This window comes from Camellia sinensis, chromosome 4 (assembly GCF_055761805.1).
Source record: "Camellia sinensis isolate YWXY chromosome 4, ASM5576180v1, whole genome shotgun sequence".
NCBI classification, from domain to species: Eukaryota; Viridiplantae; Streptophyta; class Magnoliopsida; order Ericales; family Theaceae; genus Camellia; species Camellia sinensis.
In genome coordinates, this window is record NC_138964.1 from 196,505,839 (window position 1) to 196,525,345 (window position 19,507).

Sequence of the window (19,507 nt, forward strand, 5' to 3'; positions counted from 1 at the left end):
TTAAAAAAAAGGCCTTTTCATAACTTATAATGTAATTATTGATACTTAAATGAATAATGCTATGTCGAATTTGGACGTATTAAATTATTTTTTTAAAAAAAAATACTAATTAAAAATAATAAATAAAGGGTGGTCAAAAATTGAGACGATTGCTGAAACTGAAGGAAGTGACAGAAATCGATGTAGGTTTTAAGTTTTATCATTTTTGATAATTTAAATTCGTGGTATAATGATATCAACAAAATTATAAAATGTAGAGTGTCAAACAACATTTCTAAGGTGCAATGAGATTGAAAAGTAGACCATTTTATCTTTGATTTTTGTTTAATTTTAAAAATAAAATTAATATACAGTTAGAACTATAATGATTAAATCAACATAGAAAATAAATATAAGAACTGTGGATATAATTTGTTTAACTATTATAATGAGAGACAAAAATAAAAGGAAAAACTACAGCAACAAAAAAAAAAAAAAAAAAAAAATAGGAGGGTTGATCATTATAACTAAATAAAATTCTAAAGTTTTAAATTTTATCAATTTAAATTATAATTTTTAAATTTATTTTTAATTTAAATCATATATCTATTTTAATTAAGTAACATTGAGAGAAAGAAAAATATTTTAGTCATTAAATTTAACGAAAAAGAAATTTTAAGCATTATATATATATTTATATTAAGTTTAAGAATTAAAATATTTTTTTCATCAGCTTACTTAAATAAAATAGCTAAATGATTTATATTAAAAATAAATTAAAATATTAGAATTTGAATTGATAAAAAAAAATTAAAATTTACTTGGTTAAAAAAATAAAATTCTCAAGATTTACTTATAATTTTTCCAAAATAAAATTATGTGAAAATTAGAAAGTGAATAATGTAATTTAACCCATTAAAATGTTTCAATCATAAGTATTTGTAGAGATGAGACCAATTTTCTATATTAATGAGATAAAAATAAAATTATGTGAAAATTAGAAGGTGAATAATAATGTAACTACCCCATTAAAATTTTTCAATCATAGGTATATAATTATTTGTAGTGTAAATGAGACCAAGGCCCTAGATTTTCTACTGTTTTTTAACAAAACCAACCTTCATGTCCGAATTCGAGCATGAAATCGTTGAATCTATCTCTCTCTGTATATGTAGACGTATAGATGGAGTAAAATACAAGCAGACAATTACAAAGCAAGCGATTCATTCGTAAACCCAAAGAAATCTTTTTGATTAAACTACACATTAAACTATCACTCCACCACCCACCATTTTCCTCCTCACTTTCTCTCTCTCCAAACACCCAATTCAGATCCCAATTTCAAACCAGTTCACACCATCTGCGCGGATTCCTCAACCCTTTGTCGGAGGAGAGAAAGAAAATGAAGCTGTCGGCGCTCCAGCAGAGCTACACCAACCGCCGGAGCAACAGCTTCAGAGGATCACCGCCGTTGGAGCCTTCAATCGACGGCGGATCCAAATCTCCGGCAGCGGTATTCTGGCTAGTCCTCCACGGCCTCTGCTGTCTCATCAGCCTCGTCCTAGGGTTCAGATTCTCTCGCCTCATCTTCTTCCTCCTCTTCTCCACCACCACCACTACCAGCAACAACAATCTCTTCTCCGCCGATGCCCTAACTCTTCAGACCACACTCCCTTCTTCTTCATCATCTTCGTCGCCGCCGAATGGAACCGTCGTGGTTTCGAGTAGCAGAGTAGTGGTTGGGAGGCACGGGATCTTGATTCGGCCATGGCCGCATCCAAATCCAGTGGAGGTCATGAAAGCTCATCGGATAATCGAGAGGGTTCAGAGAGAACAGAGGCTTCAGTACGGAATCAAAGACCCTAGAACTGTGATTGCTATCACTCCCACCTATGTTCGAACTTTCCAGACTCTTCATCTTACTGGATTGATGCATTCTTTGATGAATTTGCCTTACGATCTCATCTGGATTGTTGTTGAAGCTGGTGGAAGAACCAACGAGACTGCTTCGTTGCTTGCAAAGTCTGGGCTTAGGGTTATCCACATTGCAATAGATGAGAAGATGCCAATTTATTGGGAAGATCGGCATCAGATGGAGGTTCGGATGCGACTTCAAGCTTTGAGGTGAATTAAAGGATCTAATTCTTTAATTTATTGCATTTATTTTTGGGATTATTGTTTAGGATTGAATTTAATGCAGTGGGTTTGTGATGGAGCAGAGTTGTGAGAGAAGAGAAACTAGATGGGATTGTGATGTTTGCAGATGATAGTAATATGCATAGTATGGAGCTTTTTGATGAGATCCAAAAGGTGAAATGGATTGGCGCTGTATCGGTTGGCATTCTTGTTCATTCGAGTAATTCTGATGAAGAATTAGCAGTAGTTCACAAGGAAGAAGATGTAGAGAACTCGCCTATGCCAGTTCAAGGTCCAGCGTGTAATTCATCAGACAAGTTGGTTGGCTGGCACACCTTTAATTCATTGCCATATGTGGGGAGGAGTGCGAATTATATTGGTGATAGGGCAGTTGTGTTGCCCAGGAAGATGGAGTGGGCTGGGTTTGTGTTGAATTCCAGGTTGCTCTGGAGGGAAAGTGAAGATAAGCCTGAATGGGTTAAGGATCTAGATTCAATAGCTGGGGATGGAGAGGATATCCAGAGTCCATTATCTTTGCTGAAGGACCCTTCAGTGGTCGAGCCTCTGGGCAGTTGTGGGCGCAAGGTTTTGCTGTGGTGGCTCCGTGTTGAAGCTCGTGCAGATAGCAAATTTCCTGCCAGGTTAGTCATTTGCTATCACTCTTGTTATGTCAATATTTTTGCTTTCTAAATGATGCTAACTCAATCGACACATGATTATTCTATCATATATTGGGTTAATAATGATGTTAATTAGCTTTGTGGTAGAACCCATTTGGAATCTGCATTGCTTTTCTAATATTTTCTTTATGGTAGTTGTACTTACTAATAATTGAATGTGTCGTGTACATGCTTTCCCATTACATACATGCTCAATTATTTTTTATTTTTTTATTTTATTTTTTTCCTCTTTTGGGTAGGTAAGTGGTTAGGTTTATACCAAAAAAATAGATATTACAATGGCATTCAAGACACGACCCTGGGTCAACACGGCTTCAAAGAAGCGACACCAAGAATTAGATATTACAATGACACTCAATTGTGTCTAACCTAACTGCAGATAAATGTGAGTTCTTAGAAATATGAAATGGAACAGACCAAATCTAACTAATCTATTGTTCAACTTCTGTGGAGGCCTCTAACAGATAGTGGTTACAAGAAGTTACCAAAGGGCCTTGACAGACCCTGATGTTTTTCATTGGTACCAGTAATTGTTTCATGCACTTCTGTCTTCCCAAATTATGTCATGCTTCATTTTTGCATTGCCTGGTCATATTTGTGTAACTTTGATATAGGTGAGTTTTTACTAGTTGTTTCTTTGAATAGTTTTCCTTGATGGAATTTTCCATATGTCTAGAACTGAGGAACACTTGAACGGAGGATGAAGAATATAAAGAACTATCACTAGCAATTTCCCTTTTATGTTTCAAAAAATGGGGCACTGCTGAATGATAGCCTTGTTTGAAAAGAGAGTTGGGTTAAAATAGCCTACTAAAAAGACAAAATAGACTAAAATAACTAATAAGACAAAATGTCATATTCAACTTATAATCATTTCACTTTTTCCCTAATAACCATCAAGTCAACTACCAAAAAAAAAAAAAAAAAAAAAACCAACCAACTTCTCAAAAACAACTATTTTAGCTAAGTTAAAATAGTTAAAAAGTCAAATAGCCAACTAAAACAGCCGACTTCCAAAACAAGGCCAATTAAGCATATATATATATATATATATTTTTTTTTTAATAGAAAAACTAAGCATAAGAACGAAAGTCAGTTTTAAAATGTTACCTGAAAAATATATGGGAATCTCATTCAATCAAATGCTTTCCAAAAGTTTTGAGGCTTGCTCATCTCAAGTTTCTCTATTTTGCATGCCTTCCAGTTTGACTGACAATAAACTGGAAATACTTTGGAAGTTTAGATAAGAGGTGTACAAAATGCATTGGAATAGGGAATGTCAGCTTTACACATTATTCTGTGATCCCTTCTGGAAATTTACACTAGTGGACAAAATAAACTAAATGTCAGTCATGCTATTGAAGCATGATCTGAAGTGATTTTAAGAATAGAGATGTTGGAAGAGCTTTTTTGTGTGGGTACAAAGTTAGAATGATTTAGTGTTAGAATATCATGAGGCAGCAGTCAAATGCAGTACTTGTTTAATGTTTTATTTTGTTGAAATGACTATTAGACACAGAGTTTGCAAAGTCATAACCCAATCATCTGGTCCTCCAGAATTTTTCCATGGTTATAGCCATTCTTGTTTGGCTTCTGATCTTATTAAAGTAGTTTTCATTTAGATTATCAATCTTTTTAAAGCATTTTTAGACATTCTAGATTCACTTTTGTGTTCTGCAGGATCAATGTTTATAATAAAGATAAAGGTAAATTTCATTGACCTCCCCAGTATTTTGGAGAAAATATAGTAAGCCCCACAAGTTTGGCATAATTACATTGCTACCTTAAGGTTTTAATTTACATAACTCTTGGCTCCCTTGTCATCAATAATTTGTTAGTCATATGGATGGAAAAATGATGTAGTCATCTTGTTTAAAGTGAAATGTATATTTTACCGCATTCAACTTTGTGTCTTCTAGTTCTTTAGCTTTACTAAAAGGGAGGTCGTGTAATTATGGTAGAATAGGGGTTTGTCGTATTTTCTCCAAACCTTAGGAGAAATCTACCTTAATTGGTGAGAGGAGCCCAAGTTTTGCAAGTCACGTTCCCCCTGATCTCACCCAACCTATATGCCAATTTATAACCTTTTAAGACCAAAACTTATTCCATAATTGGTAGGACCCTTCTTCAAATCTACAATTGGAAAATCAAATGTGTTCATGCAAAATCCTACCGGTTTATTGTCTTATAAAGTAGTTCATTTTCAGTAAATTCAAAGTGAGAAGAACATGCAAGTGCAACCCTTTGGTGCAATACCTAATATAGTGTGTTTTTCATTTATTCACTTTTTGATTTATGATATACTAAAACTTATGATCATGTCATGTAGTTTATGTTAGTTATTTCATTAGTCAAGACAACTCCCAATGGTTATGTAGTCGTCCAGATGAACACATACACACATGCACACAAAGTAGGCATTGCCACATAGATTGCAGGTGCTCCCATCCATTCATTAAAGACACAATTCTTACGCCCCTAGCATCCAGATTAGCAATATTTGACACCCCATGTCCATGTTTCTGAATCATAGCATGTCTCGTGTCTAGACTATAGACAGTATATGAGATTATGGATGGTTGAGTGTTCATGTTGATTTAGTTGACCGGCCCTTGCTTTATGGTTTGAATGATGTGAAGTACCTTATTTTATATTACATGATTGCATGTATGTATATACCATTGTCCCTAGCATTGCATTTGTTTGAGCCTTTTCGACGTGATATTTCTTTTGGTAGAATCAAATATTGGAGGATCATTTTGATAACAATCAGTTTGATGTAATTATTAAGATTTATCCTGATTAAATCATAGGAATGTTCTCTAAACCACAAATATGGACACAATATATGAATATATGCATACATGTAAAATGTACCCACACTTGCTGGTTTGGAGGATCCAACAGACTCTAATAATGTGAATAAAATTTGCTATCCACACTATCGCCATATGATAGAGCTTAGATAGGTAAACCAAGTTTAATGGATTTCGAGTTAATCAATAATCAATATTCCTGGTAGCCACTGATATAAAAATAAATAATAATAATCCTGCTTTCCAGTCTACTGTTGTATAATCTATCCTTTCCATCAATCTGTTTGTCCAAATCAAACCAAGTCTCAAGTCCCATCAAAAGGGTTGGCTACATGAATACTTCTTCTCCACTCAACTCTATCAACAGCCATTTAGTTAGTCAAATTCAGGAGATTTATATCTCTATTTACTACACTAGCTCATGTCAATCTAGGTCTGTCATTTCCCTTAACAATTGCATCTACCGTTACTATTTCGCATCTCTTCACTACTGTTTCTGTTAGTCTCCGTTGTATATGACCAAACCATCGCAATCTATTCTCTCTTAACTTATCTTCTGTCGGTACTACTCCTACCCATTCAAGAATACACTCATTCCTTAACTCTGTCTTTTTTAGTTTGTTTGTCCCTACAATCTAAATATAACAATATGTGCTTGCCCACAGCATGAAAACATTTTACATCTAGTCCTTACATTATGTGGAATTAATAAATTGGGTGTGTGGAAGGAGATGAAAACCATAGCTTGGACTTTGGCATGGGACTTGCAAGATGCTAGAAATAGGTGGCCTGGGTTGGCATGTTGCTGTTTGTGTTTTTGATAGTCAACTCTAGGCTGCAGCTTTGTTTATTTGCTAAACCATTAAGGCAACTGTAGCATGCTAGCTGTGATAGCAAATTAACTGGCTACGAGATGGTTATGAAGTAAAGGCTAAAAAATTCGGTCATCCTTAGCTTAACTTATTTGATGTATATACTTGAAAATTTAGTTGCACAAAGACATAATTACATACATATACATCATAACACTTGCATGTAAAATGAAGCAAACACAGATAAATGTTAAATTGCTAAATGAAGGGCTTGTCAGTGCATGATTTGCAAATTAAGTGTGCTACTAGGAGGGTTTCTTTAAAATATTGGATTCAGTTACTCTGAATCATTTCCCTTGATCATGGTAAGAAAGTTTATGGCACACCAAAGAACCACAGATTGTAGCCTCTAACCATAAAAAAAACATTAATATTAAGTTATCTTTTCTAATATCCTTCTTTATTGTGATTTACATAATACTTTATTATGACAATTTTATGTAAAATATTATATGACATGGAACCTCTTTTTTTTTTTTTTGGATTAATGAATGCGTATGTAGCAAGGTTTTAAAAAGCGGTCACAACCGTTACGTAACGTCATTATGTAATAGTTGTGGTGATTACCACCACCCATTACGGCCGCTATAGCGGTGTAACGGAAATTTACATGTGTAACAGCCATTTCGGTATTACGTAACGGCCGTAGCTGTACCGTAATGGCCGTAACGGTTCGTTAGACACCATTACACCCTTTTCCAATATTCTAAATAGCTTCATTTTTTTCCAAAAAAACAAAAGCTTACAAAAAAAGAACAAATACTCAAGTGATCCAAACTCAAAGAAAAAATCTTATATGAATTTTTTTCTTTATAAGTTTTTATTAATTTATTGCACAATTTTTACTTGATAATCCTTTTATTTAATAATTGTGAATATTTTTTATTTAGTTAGTTCAAGTATTGGTGAAAAATAATTTGTAGACATTTTAAAATCATTAACTATTGAAATAAAATATATTGGATCATACTTAAAAATTAAAAAAAGTTGATCAAAATTTATTTTAAACCCCAATAAATGTGATTCTGAAAAAAAAAATATATATATATATATATATGCATATCGGTAAGTTTTCTTCAAATTGTGCAAAAAATTAAAAAAATACAATTTCAGTTACCGCAACCATTACGCTACGACCTTTACACTCCGCATCCGCAACCGCTACCGCGTCACCGCAACTATTATGGTGATTGCAAACGCTTTTCAAAATCTTGTGTAGTCTAGGACTCGAATGGGGATTGAACCCAAAAATTTATAGTTCCATGAACTAGTGCCTTATCCATTAGACCGTGGAGTCAAAATCAAACTAACCCAAATCAAGTCTTGTGTTCTTCCAATCTATTCAGGTAAGGAGTCGTATACAGTAATAATCAAATATGGAATCATATATAATATATAAATGGTTTTATATAGGAATGAAATATTTGACATTATTTTACTTATCAAGTACTTTCAATCAACATCTACGTTACACGGACTCGGGTGTGGGTATCGGGTGCTGGTGCATGTGCATATCTGGGGGTCAGACACTTCAAAACTAAAAATTGAGGATACGTGGATATGGATCCAAATGTGTATACGGGTACGGGGATATGTTATATATTATAAATAAAAAATTATAATAAATAAGGAATAATAAATTATGTTAAAATAAATAATAAATAAAAATTAGATATTTCATTTTATGGATTTTTTAAGATTTTTTTTAATTGTATATGATTTAAATAGATTTCTTTTAAACAATTAGATGATTTATTTTATTTATTTATTATATGTTAAGAAATAATAAATTCTGTTAAAAAAAATAAATAAAAATTTTATTATATATGATAAAATAAATATTTTTTTATTTTAGGCATAAAAATTATTGTTTATGATAAATTATATTATATATGATAAAAATTATAATTTATAAATTATATTATATATATTATATATGATAAATTATATTATATAAAATAAATATTAAAACGGAGAGGGAGAGAGAGAACGGAGAATGGATCGAGATAAGAGAGAAAATAGAGACGAAGAGGAGATTGAGAATGAGAGAAGAGAGAGAGACGAAGACGATCGAGATCGATAGTGAGAGAAGAGAGTGACGAAGACGATCGAAGCCCTAGTCTCAGCCCTAATCGCAGGTATGCCACCGCATCCACTTTCTCCATGTTGTATCCCTGCTGTATTCTACACCCGTACCCATGTCGTGTCGACACGGGTACGTTGCCATGTTGACACGGGTATGTTGCCAAAACTGGCAAGTCCGTGTAATGTAGATCAACATTGACATTTACTAGCTAATTATAGTGTAGTTTTTTCTAGTCTAAAATGAATGTATAGCCCTCAATCGTGTTCAATTGTTGAAATATTGGCTTTTAAAACTCATACAGATAACACTTTATTTGGTTCATGTTTCCAATTTTTTTATCTTCTTCCGTCATGTTACCGTTTCTGAGTTGACCAAAACGAAAATTTGATCCTTGCTAACAGAGTTATTTGTTCTAGGGAAAATACCACAATATTAACCTGGAAGCAATGCTATTGAAATAAAACACACAATCATCCATATACGTTGCTTTCCTTATGTGCTAATGGCTGCCTCACAATAGATGTGTGTCTCTGTATTCTAGTGCTCATTTGAACCCCATCACATGCATTATTTTACGGTTACATTCCTAATTTTATGGAGTTCAATGTCAAATAAATTGGCATTAATTTTGTTGTGAAACCCATCTGTGCCTTCCCATTTGTTGAACATTCACAGATATGAAGAATTGTTCTAGAGAAGGTACGTAGAGAAGGAGCTGGCTTACCTTGCTGGTTAGATCTCTCAGAGAGTTAAAATTTGATGGCTCATCTCAAAGGTTAAGCCATAGTATGGGTCACATTTGATTGTAGTTGGTAATTATTATGTGTCATTGACTCATTGTGTATATAATTGCAATATTTTGACTTACAACAAAACAATGACCATAATTTGAGGCAGATTTTAAATAGAGTAGCTAACTGTAATTTCATCATACATTTACTCTTTTCCCTTTTTTTTTTTTGGAAAATTATAATGCCGCACACCAGGAAATGTTGGTGTCACATACTTTTTCTCTCACAAGTGTAAAAAGACCAAAAATACCCATGATAGAGAAGAGTGTGGTCCCGAGCATCTGGTAGCCAATGGGATACAAGTTCTGCTTCTCAAACTATCTCAACCGTGAATTGAATTCCATTATTGTTATTATCAGCTCTAGTTGATAAACTAGTAGATTTATGTTGTTCTGTGATATGCTGCCAGTTTGATACTTCGAAAACCGCAAAAGATCCACAACTTAGTAATGGCATGCATTTTTGTGGATAATCTGGTGCTTAAGATTTTGTCAAATTATTTTACTGTGTTATTCGAGTAATTATCAAAAAGTGTGTTCAAGCTTGAAATGTGTGTTCAATATTTTGCCCTTAACTTCATACGAGGTGTGTGTCCCGATTTGATTAATCCGAGTAATATTACATACAAGTATGAAACAATATTTATTATCTTATTCGCATTAGCTAGACTTTATCAGTTTTGCCTCTGCATGTCATTTGAGTATTATCTTTTGTTTCATACAGATGGATCATTGATCCCCCATTGGAGGTCACTGTCCCGGCAAAACGCACACCATGGCCAGATTCTCCTCCTGAACTTCCAGCTAATGAAAAAAGGATTGAAATCGAGGAAAACAGGGAGAAACATATTATGAAAACTCGAGCACGCAGATCAAAACGCACCTCCAGAAGTAAGAGAAAGCGTGAAGCAAGATTGGTAGACACACAGGTCTCAGCTAGGCATTCTGGAGAAAAGTAAGACTTTGTTAGCCAAAGACGTTCAAGAAATATACAGTTCTGTGAAATAGGGCCTCAACAAATTTGAAGACGAAGCCAATATCCGTACCAAGTACATACAGGAAGGCATGTGTTACAGTGGGCCGGTTGATATGTCCGTTCTGGTTTCTGTTGCGCCTAATTTCCACTTTTTTTTTTTTTCTTTTCTTTTTCTTTTTTTTTCTTTTTTTTTTTTTAAATTCATTTTTTCATTTGGGTGATCGATCGATATTTTAGTTTCATGAAGCAGTAGTGCTATGTTGAGTGTCAACTGAGTTCTGCCGTGTCGGCTGCTTTCCAGGTTTTACTTGTAGTCAATATGTCAAAGTTTTTATACATAATTTTCAGAATAGAAATCATAGGTTTGTGTTGTTGAATTTGGCTGAAACAATACTTGTAATAAAGAGTTATTTCACTTCAAGAATGCCTTTTTTGTTTTTTGATAACAAGAATGCTTTGTTGTATTTTATGCAAATTGTAGCCAATGGTTTCCATATTTTCCATCTTTGGACTCTCTACCTTAGCTGAAAAGGAAAAAAAAGAAAAGAAAAAGAAACTAATGCTCATCTGTTGAATCACCCAGAATTTATATGCTTTTTTTTCAGAAAAGAATTTATATGCTTCTGTTGATTGGATTTTGGTTTAATTTTCCTTGATTGGATGGATGGAAGATGGAGAAATAAAGAGGGTTTAATTTCTCTTCAGTTTGGCATGTGTATATATATGTTAGATATAACAGTGATAGTAATGTCACGGGGTAGTATTTCTATTTAATAAGCAATTTCGCTTTGCAGCGGGGGATCACAGTTTCCATTTATGATTATTTTGTGGTTAGTGATGTGTTATTGTTACGTTCAACATTAATTTTAATTGAAGAGTATTGGTGGGTTCGATGATCCCATTTTGAGACTCACTTTATTGATTTAAATTATTGAATTTGTATGATTTGTTAAACATGATTGAACATCAATAATCATATGATTATATCACATTTTAAAAAAATAATATTTACCCTTTTAATAATTTTATAAGATAATAGGTATAAGTTAGGGATAAGCTCATCTCCATATTTCATCTCTTGACATTCGTTTATACCCTTCCTGTAGGCTTTAACTTGGCCACATACAAATGATCTGAACGGTCTACTTTGTAAGTTTCATAGTAAAAATTATTCGCGTAAAAAATCAACTCTATCAGACAACTATAAATACGGAAGCAAATCGTTTTTTGTTTTATAGAATGGATAAGAAAATATGATTTGTTCCGGTGTTTATATATATGGGGAACTTATATATAGGTCATACTAAGTGAACTTATTGTCCAATAGGTCTTATGATAATTAATGACGTTTTCCATTATACACTATTAAAAATGCCACAACTAATTTTCAACGACAGATTGAAATTTGTTGATGTAGACCGAAAGGTACCGCATTGAGGTTGCTTCAGTTACATTTATAGTCTTTTAATTTTGTTTATTTGGTGAAAATGATGTGTTTTGTGCACTTGTACAGATTTGGCAGGAAATATGCAAATTCAATCAAAAAGGGCACGAAAGTAGATTCTCCAAGCAAGAAGCGAAAAATCCAAGCCAGCCACCTCACCGCATGTGCGGCCAAGCTCCCACCGCTCGAGTGGCCCACCTAAGGATGCATGCGCAGAATTTTGGGTTTGTTCTGCTGAGAATAAAAGGAAGAAAAATAGGCTAACCTAGGGTTCTGATATTTTTTCCAAGAAGAGAGGGGCTAGGGTTTGGAGAAAAATAACTTGAAGCTTGAAGAAGGTCTCCCATGGTGGCTTCTTTTCGCTCTACCTCTTCCCACTCTTCCATGAGTGGCTAGGCTCATCATTCTAGGGTTTTGATGAAACCCTAGCTATGTAAATATGTTTTCTTTTTTATTTTCTTTTATATAATGGTTTGAACAATTGTATGGTGTTTAAAAAGTTTTAAATATTTATTTTTCATTATTTCTTTGAGTATTTGGCTTTTTGTGATTGTTGAATGCTTTCCATACAATAGTTTTCTTTTATTTCACATTCAAGGTATGAGACGAGCCATACTACGAGGGATGAGTCGTTTTGCTATCGTAGTTTAGAGCAAACGACTCGTACTATTTGAGATGGTTTGTGCTTGTACATTGAACGTAATAACTCTCTTGATCAATGCTTCGAACTTGTAGTTGCGAAGTGTTATTTAGTTTGAACCATAGCATAATTGATTTTCAAATTGAAACCTTATTTATGTAATTAGTGGTGAATTCATTACCCTAAGTTTTTTCACAATTAGTAATTCCAATTTCAATTTTAATCGCTAGTTTAATCGCTTTATTTAATTTAATTATTATTAGGTTATGAACAATCAGCTTTTTCATCAAAATTAATTTAGGAATTTAACAATTAAATTAGTTTAATTTTCTATTTGTCCCCGTGGATCGATACTTGGACTTACCATTATTCTAAGGAATTTGGTATAGTTTAGTGTTTATATTTGGTGTGTGAAATGGCCCATCAAATTTTGGCATCGTTGTCGGGGATTTCTGGCGAAATTAATTAATTTAAAATTATATTCTTATTTAATTTTTAGTTTAGGATATTATGTTTTCGTGTTGCTAAGTGTGCAGAGTTTTTGTAAGTGGAGCTATCACTGAAGTGCAAGCGGAGCACAACTGAGCTTTAAAAACAAATTGCAGCACTAAAGTACTAAAAGAAAAAAAAAAAGAAGTAAATACTCGCAAGCAAAGCACCAAAGTGCTAAGAAGAAAAAAAGAGCTTAAGTGGAAATTGGAGACAACGGTCTACACGTCAAGTACCCGCAAGACGAGTAAAGTGTTTTCGTTAAACCGCTGTGAGTATTTTTCCTTTTTGGTATTTTGCTTTCATAACTAGTGCACAAGAGTCGGAACTTAGAGTGTGTGTGAGTGGTGTATGCACGGGCGCCGTTCTTGTCAGCCTTGAATTGGATAAATATGTTGGTTTATTTTAAATGGAAAGAATCACAACCTCCATCTGACCTTATCCTTCCTAAAAAAAAATAAATAAATAAATAAATTTTACTCAGGAAGCGGATGAGTTATTTTGTCATTGTTGGAAACGATAAAAAAGCTATGTAGATGCTTGTCCACAACATGGCTACAAAATGACTCAACTCATTACTTTCTTTTACAGTTGGTTGAACTCTCAAACAAGTCAATTTGTAGACACAATGTGGTCAACTAAAAATTTTGAAATGTTCCCACCTGAGGTGTGGATTTCTTTTGACCAACTCATTCAAGACTTTCATAAGAGTGCATGCTGTGAGATATTTGAAAAAGAGCTGCAAATTGAACCTAGTGAAGCCACCACACATCTCTCCAGTGATCCAATAACTGATATGGAGTTAGTATTTTTGTCACTTGAGCCTACCGTTACACCCATAGATATGACAGAAACTCTCCTCACAGTTTTGGCCTTTCATGTGGAAGAAATTGAAAGGGACTTAATTGTAGAAACTTATAGTGATAAAGTAAATCAGTATGGGTGGGATTTTATTTTTGGTTTTGATCTTATTGTGTCCACCCATGAGATTACTATACACACTATACTTTTCACAGACATATTTCTCCACTCCGTGAATCCTCTTCCCACAATTCATTTACAACCTAGTCCGGCACTGTTGGACGAGTTGATTTATTTTCGTTACAGGGACCTATATCTCATAAATTGGAAGAAAATGCGAAAATAAGTTTGTGTTGATATTTGGCTGAAGACAATAAATTTAGCTCTTCTTGGGAGGAAACCTGAGGATTTTAGTTTTATTTATTTATTAATTATTTTGTGTGTTTTTAGTGTGGTATATCAGTCACCAAAAAAAAAAAGAAAAAAAAGTGTGTGCGCCTTGCTGGATGTACACCTACAATGTCTGGTAATATTCTCTCTCTTTAATATTTACTTCGCATTTGTTTCCATAGATGCCAATGTCATATTCAAGTTGGGGGATGAGGGTATTTTCTTTTGTGCATTTCTATTTGGCTCATAATTCATACTTATACCTGCTTCACTTGATTGCACTACTTCACTTGATGTCGACTTGTTGCTAGTAGGCTGATGATATTTGCATATGTTAATTGGGGAGCATAGTAGACTTATATGAAAATGGTTTATTAGATAAACACTCGCATGTGATATTTGCACTAGAATAGTTATTTGTGATTGTGGTATTAGTGCACTTATCATAAGTATGCCTTGATTCATATGAACACACTATCATAGCGGTGACCTTTCTATTATAATCCCTAGTGTACATAATTGATAATTGCTAGTGCTGCAGAAAAGAATAAATGACTAGCCTTGATTCTCAAAATAAATAAATAAATAAATAAAAAACTGACTTGCTTGGGTTCGTAGCCTCTTTAACTCGAGTTATTAAGCCCGTAGGAGTGTCTTCACACGTAGTGCCCTAAAATCGTTTGGCTTGGGAGTCATTGGCCCAATGCTTGTTACATGAGTTGATTAGAAAGCTTAATGGATCAGGCTACAAAAGTTTAATCTTGTTTGTATATGTTGGGGGTTATTATGGATTACACTAGGCTATTATAGTGGTTAGTTAACTAGTTATGGAGATTGCACATTACACCGAAGTTACTGATGATGTGTTCTACTAGCATTCACAAGTACATAGAACTTGATTTGTGTAATACTGAATTGCGATCTTTACTCAATAGATTCATTCATACTTGTCTACTGTGCCTTCAATGACTCATCATGTCTTAATATTGCACTGTAGTGACACGTAAGTTAATTCTTGAGTGGTGTAGTATGATTGATTGCTGTTGGATAGATGTGAATAAGTTAATGTTTGTGGGTATCATTTTTGGAAACCCTCACGAGACTTTACTCGTCCACTTGGGATAACTTTGTGGTTGAAAGGCTTGTTGCATATGCTAAATGCAATCGTGATTCCTACGAAAGTGGCTTAGAGTATTTTCTTTTTCTTATTTCTAATGTTTTGCTTAAGGACTAGCAAAATGTAAGTTGGGGGATGTGATGTAGGTTAAAAGGTATCGCATTGAGGTCGCTTAAGTTACATTTATACTCTTTCAATTTTGTTTATTTGGTGAAGATGATGTGTTTTGTATACTTGTACAGATTTGGTAGGAAATACGTAAATTCAATAAAAAAAGGGTGCGAAAGTAGATTCTTCAGGCGAAAAGCGAAAAGTCCAAGCCAACCACCTCACCGCACGTGTGGCCAAGCTCCACCGCACATGCGGTCCACTACCACTTGAGCGGCCCACTTGGGTGCTCGAGCAGCCCACCTAGGGATGCATACGTAGAATTTTGGATTTGTTCTACTGAGAATAAAAGCAAGAAAAATAGGTTAACTTAGGGTTCTAATATTTTTTCCAAGAAGAGAGAGGCTAGGGTTTGGAGAAAAATAACTTGAAGCTTGAAGAAGGTCTCCCATGGTGGCTTCTTCTCCCTCTACCTCTTTCCACTCCTCCATGAGTGGTTAGGCTCCTCTTTCTAGGATTTTGATGAAACCCTAGCTATGTAAAGAAGTTTTCTTTTTAATTTTCTTTTATGTAATGGTTTGAACAATTGTATGGTGTTTAAGAGGTTTCAAATATTTATTTTCCATTATTTCTTCGAGTATTCGATTTTCTGAGATTGTTGAATACTTTTCATACAATGGTTTTCTTTTCTTTCATATTCAAGGTATGAGACAAGCAATACTACAAGGGACGAGTCGTTTTGCTATCCTATTTTAGAGTGAATGTCTCATACTACTTGAGATGGTTCGTGCCTATACATTAAACGTGATGACTCTCTTAATCAATGCTTCGAACTTGTAGTTGCGAAGTATTATTTAGCTTGAACCATAGCATAATTGATTTTCAAATTGAAACCTTATTTATGTAATTAGTGGCAAATTCATTACCCTAGTTTTTTCCATATTGAGTAATTCTAATTTCAATTTTAATTGCTAGTTTAATCGTTTTATTTAATTTAATTATTATTAGGTTATGAACAATCATCTTTTTCATCAAAATTAATTTAAGAATTTAACAATTTAAAAATTAAATTAGTTTAATTTCCCGTTTATCCCTGTGGATCGATACCTCGACTTATCGATATTCTAAGGAATTTAGTATAGTTTAATGTTTATATTTGGTGTGTGAAACGACCAATCAATTGACACAAAAAATGTCACTAATTATAAGTTTTAGTGACGGTTTGAAAAATTCGTCACAAAAAAAAATCAGTAATTATAAGTTTTAGCGATAATTTATAAAATCGTGACAAAAAAAGTCATTAATTGTTAATCTTTAATGACATATGTAAAAAATTATCACAATTTTTTCTTTTAGCGACGATTATACAAGGCCTCGTTTGGCAACATCACTCTTTAACCCAAAAGTTAAAAAGTCACTAAAAAAATCAAAAAGCCAACAACCTATTCTAAAAAGTCAAAGATTCCCTTTTGTCTTTACTTTTTGCACATCTTTTCGTAAAAAATAAAAAAGTCATTCCAAGCATACTAGTTTTTTTATTTCATATTTTAGTCAAAAAGTCAAAAAATTACTAAAATAGCATGTTCTCAAACGAGACCTTATTTTTAATAAGACTTGGTGGAAATGCCTAACGATTAAGACTTATTGATAGTTTACCCTATGAGTTATACTAGGGATCCTAAATAAATTACCAAAATTTTCTCCAAACCTCTCACATAGGTGACCGACACGTGATTTGTGTGAGTTCCACACGCATACGAGAGATTTGGTAGAAAATTTGATAGTTTATTTAGGATCCACAAAATTTTCCTTACCCTATATATATATATATATATATATGATAAAATTAAGTTTTTGTATAAATAATTTTTATTATAAAATTCATGACATTGATGATTTAAATTATCAATGTGAATAAGTTCTGCACTTATTATTTGGGCTGGCTAGGGTACTGGGCCCCACCAACCGTTCCCAAATGCACTCCAACTAGGATGGTTAGTTGAGTTGGCCACATAAGCAAACGAAAATAGGACTGATTGTTGGATCAAAATATTTAAGAGGAAATAAATAGAGAAGCGTGTAAACAAAGTTCACTTGTAGTTTGTGCTGCCACTCCTACTACTAGATAAGATAAGGTGATATTTCCTTCAGGGATAAACTTTCACACCCCTCAAAAAAAAGAAAAAAAAAAGCAAATATAATTGTTAAACAAATCAAGTTAATAGAGTTTGATTGGTATAGGACTCGTTAAAAGTTGTTATAAAAACAAGTTAAGCATAAATATATTTTTTAAAATTGATTTAATTTTCAAATAAAATTCTATTACCCAATTATATACAATATAAAAAATGATTGAACATCTGAAATTAAGAAAACTTAAAGGATGAATCTCGTTTTAATTGTTTATATTAAAATTTAATATGCCTTGATAGTAATATTTAAAGCAAAATACGAATAACTTATTCAGATATTTTTAATTACACAAATGACACTATCACATTATTTTAATACAAAATTTATTATGAAATAACATTTTCCATCTCACAGCTTGTTATCATTTTTGCCTTACCAAAAAAATCTATACATAATCAAAGAGTTACAAGATTTTTCAGTTGCCAAGAATATATTAAAATTGTATTTAGTTAGAAGATTTGATGAAAGAAACGTTAAAAAAAAAGAAAAAAAGAAATGTAATTCTACTTTTTATTTGATTATAATAGAAAATACATGAAAAAATGATAGAAAAATACAATCATACTTTTTGCTTTTTAAATTCACTAGGTTCTTTTTTTTATTTATTTTTTAACTCAATTAAACATAATTTAAAATTTTAACCATGTCTATTCTTTTTTCATTTTTTATTTTTACTTTTTACTTTTTCATCAAATCTTGCCTTTCGGTGCACATGCACATTATTATCTTTTAGCAGTGCGGATAGAGAGACCATACTTTACCCAATCAGCATTTTTATGGCACTGAGACTTTTGTCTAGACTTTAATGGTTGCTTTCTATTTTTGGAAAGTGCATTTGCTCTGAGTATCAGTGAAGATACGTGATCAGCAATGCACATGGCATGGCCATGGTGATTGAAAGTGGCAACAATGATTCATCCCATTAAAAACATCATTACTAATAGTATTAATGTATTAAAAAAGTAAAAAAAAATATATATATATAACTCCAAAATCAAAACATCACATCATTAATGATGAGACCCACTGCCACCTAATTAGTGGGAGCACTAATTAGTGCTCCCAAGTATTTTTCTTGAAAGTGGTGCACATGCAAAGCAATCCAGGCCCCCGAGATTGGAACTCTGATCTCTGATTGGCAGTTGGGAATTTATTACGGCTCCCGTTACTTAATTGGACCCTTTCCCATAACCGTTGATGTCACCGTTACACCTTACGTAAGAGATAAGATAACACCACAGGTCCCAATAACTCCTCTGTTCCTATTTGTAAGTAATTATTAATGTCTATTTTTACAACACAGTTACAAGTCAGTTTTTTAATTTTTTATAATTGCTTTGAGTTACATATGTTTTTTAAAAAAAAATTAAAAAATTAACTTTTAATTTACTTCTTAAAATAAGTTTGAGTAATTTTAAAATATAAAAAAATAATAATAAATAAATAAAATTAAGTTTGAAAAGACTAAATAAGTGCACTTTTTGACTTTTTATGAAATATGGATTGGATTTGGGTTGGGTTTGAAGTGATGTGTTAGAGAGGTGATGTGACTTAAATAAGATGATGCGACTTAAATAGGATAGTGACTTTTTGACTTTTTAGATTTTTTGAAGGATGCCAAACTTGGCCTTAAAATCAAGAGATTTAAGTAAGAGATTCATTTATGAAATTGTTAATTTAATTTTTTTTTAATCAAAAAGACTTTTTGTTCAAAATAATATTTATCCATTTAAAATTTAGGTTTCTTTCTATTTGTTTAAATATAATCCACATATATATATATATATATATTTTTTTTTTGAACTCCATAGAACATATATGTTTAAATGTCAATTATTTATACATGTATCATTTATCTATTAAACTATCTATTTAATATCCAACTATATATTCAAATATTCGCCTATTTGTTTAATATCACTTATCTGTGCATTTCATCGCCATCAATTGTCGCTGTCGGTGATTTTTTTAGCGACTTTTCAATGCGAGT

At 32.8% G+C, this 19,507-nt stretch overlaps 1 protein-coding gene across 1 annotated transcript; it reads left to right on the top strand.

Annotated features, from left to right (window-relative positions):
- Nucleotides 1-944: 944 nt before the first annotated feature.
- LOC114300277 (beta-1,4-xylosyltransferase IRX14) lies at nt 945-10,756 on the top strand. Its single transcript, XM_028245148.2, has 3 exons — nt 945-2,103; nt 2,199-2,756; nt 10,084-10,756. Exons 1-3 carry the CDS (start codon nt 1,382-1,384, stop codon nt 10,316-10,318), a joined length of 1,515 nt encoding a protein of 504 aa, XP_028100949.2. The 5' UTR covers nt 945-1,381; the 3' UTR covers nt 10,319-10,756.
- Nucleotides 10,757-19,507: the final 8,751 nt, after the last annotated feature.

What these genes read in the sequence shown, in the direction of transcription:
- LOC114300277 (XM_028245148.2), top strand. Translation starts at nt 1,382, where the DNA reads ATGAAGCTGTCGGCGCTCCAGCAGAGCTACACCAACCGCCGGAGCAAC. An exon ending in ATGCGACTTCAAGCTTTGAG is followed by an intron (nt 2,104 to 2,198) that starts GTGAATTAAAGG and finishes GTGATGGAGCAG; the next exon opens with AGTTGTGAGAGAAGAGAAAC. An exon ending in GATAGCAAATTTCCTGCCAG is followed by an intron (nt 2,757 to 10,083) that starts GTTAGTCATTTG and finishes TGTTTCATACAG; the next exon opens with ATGGATCATTGATCCCCCAT.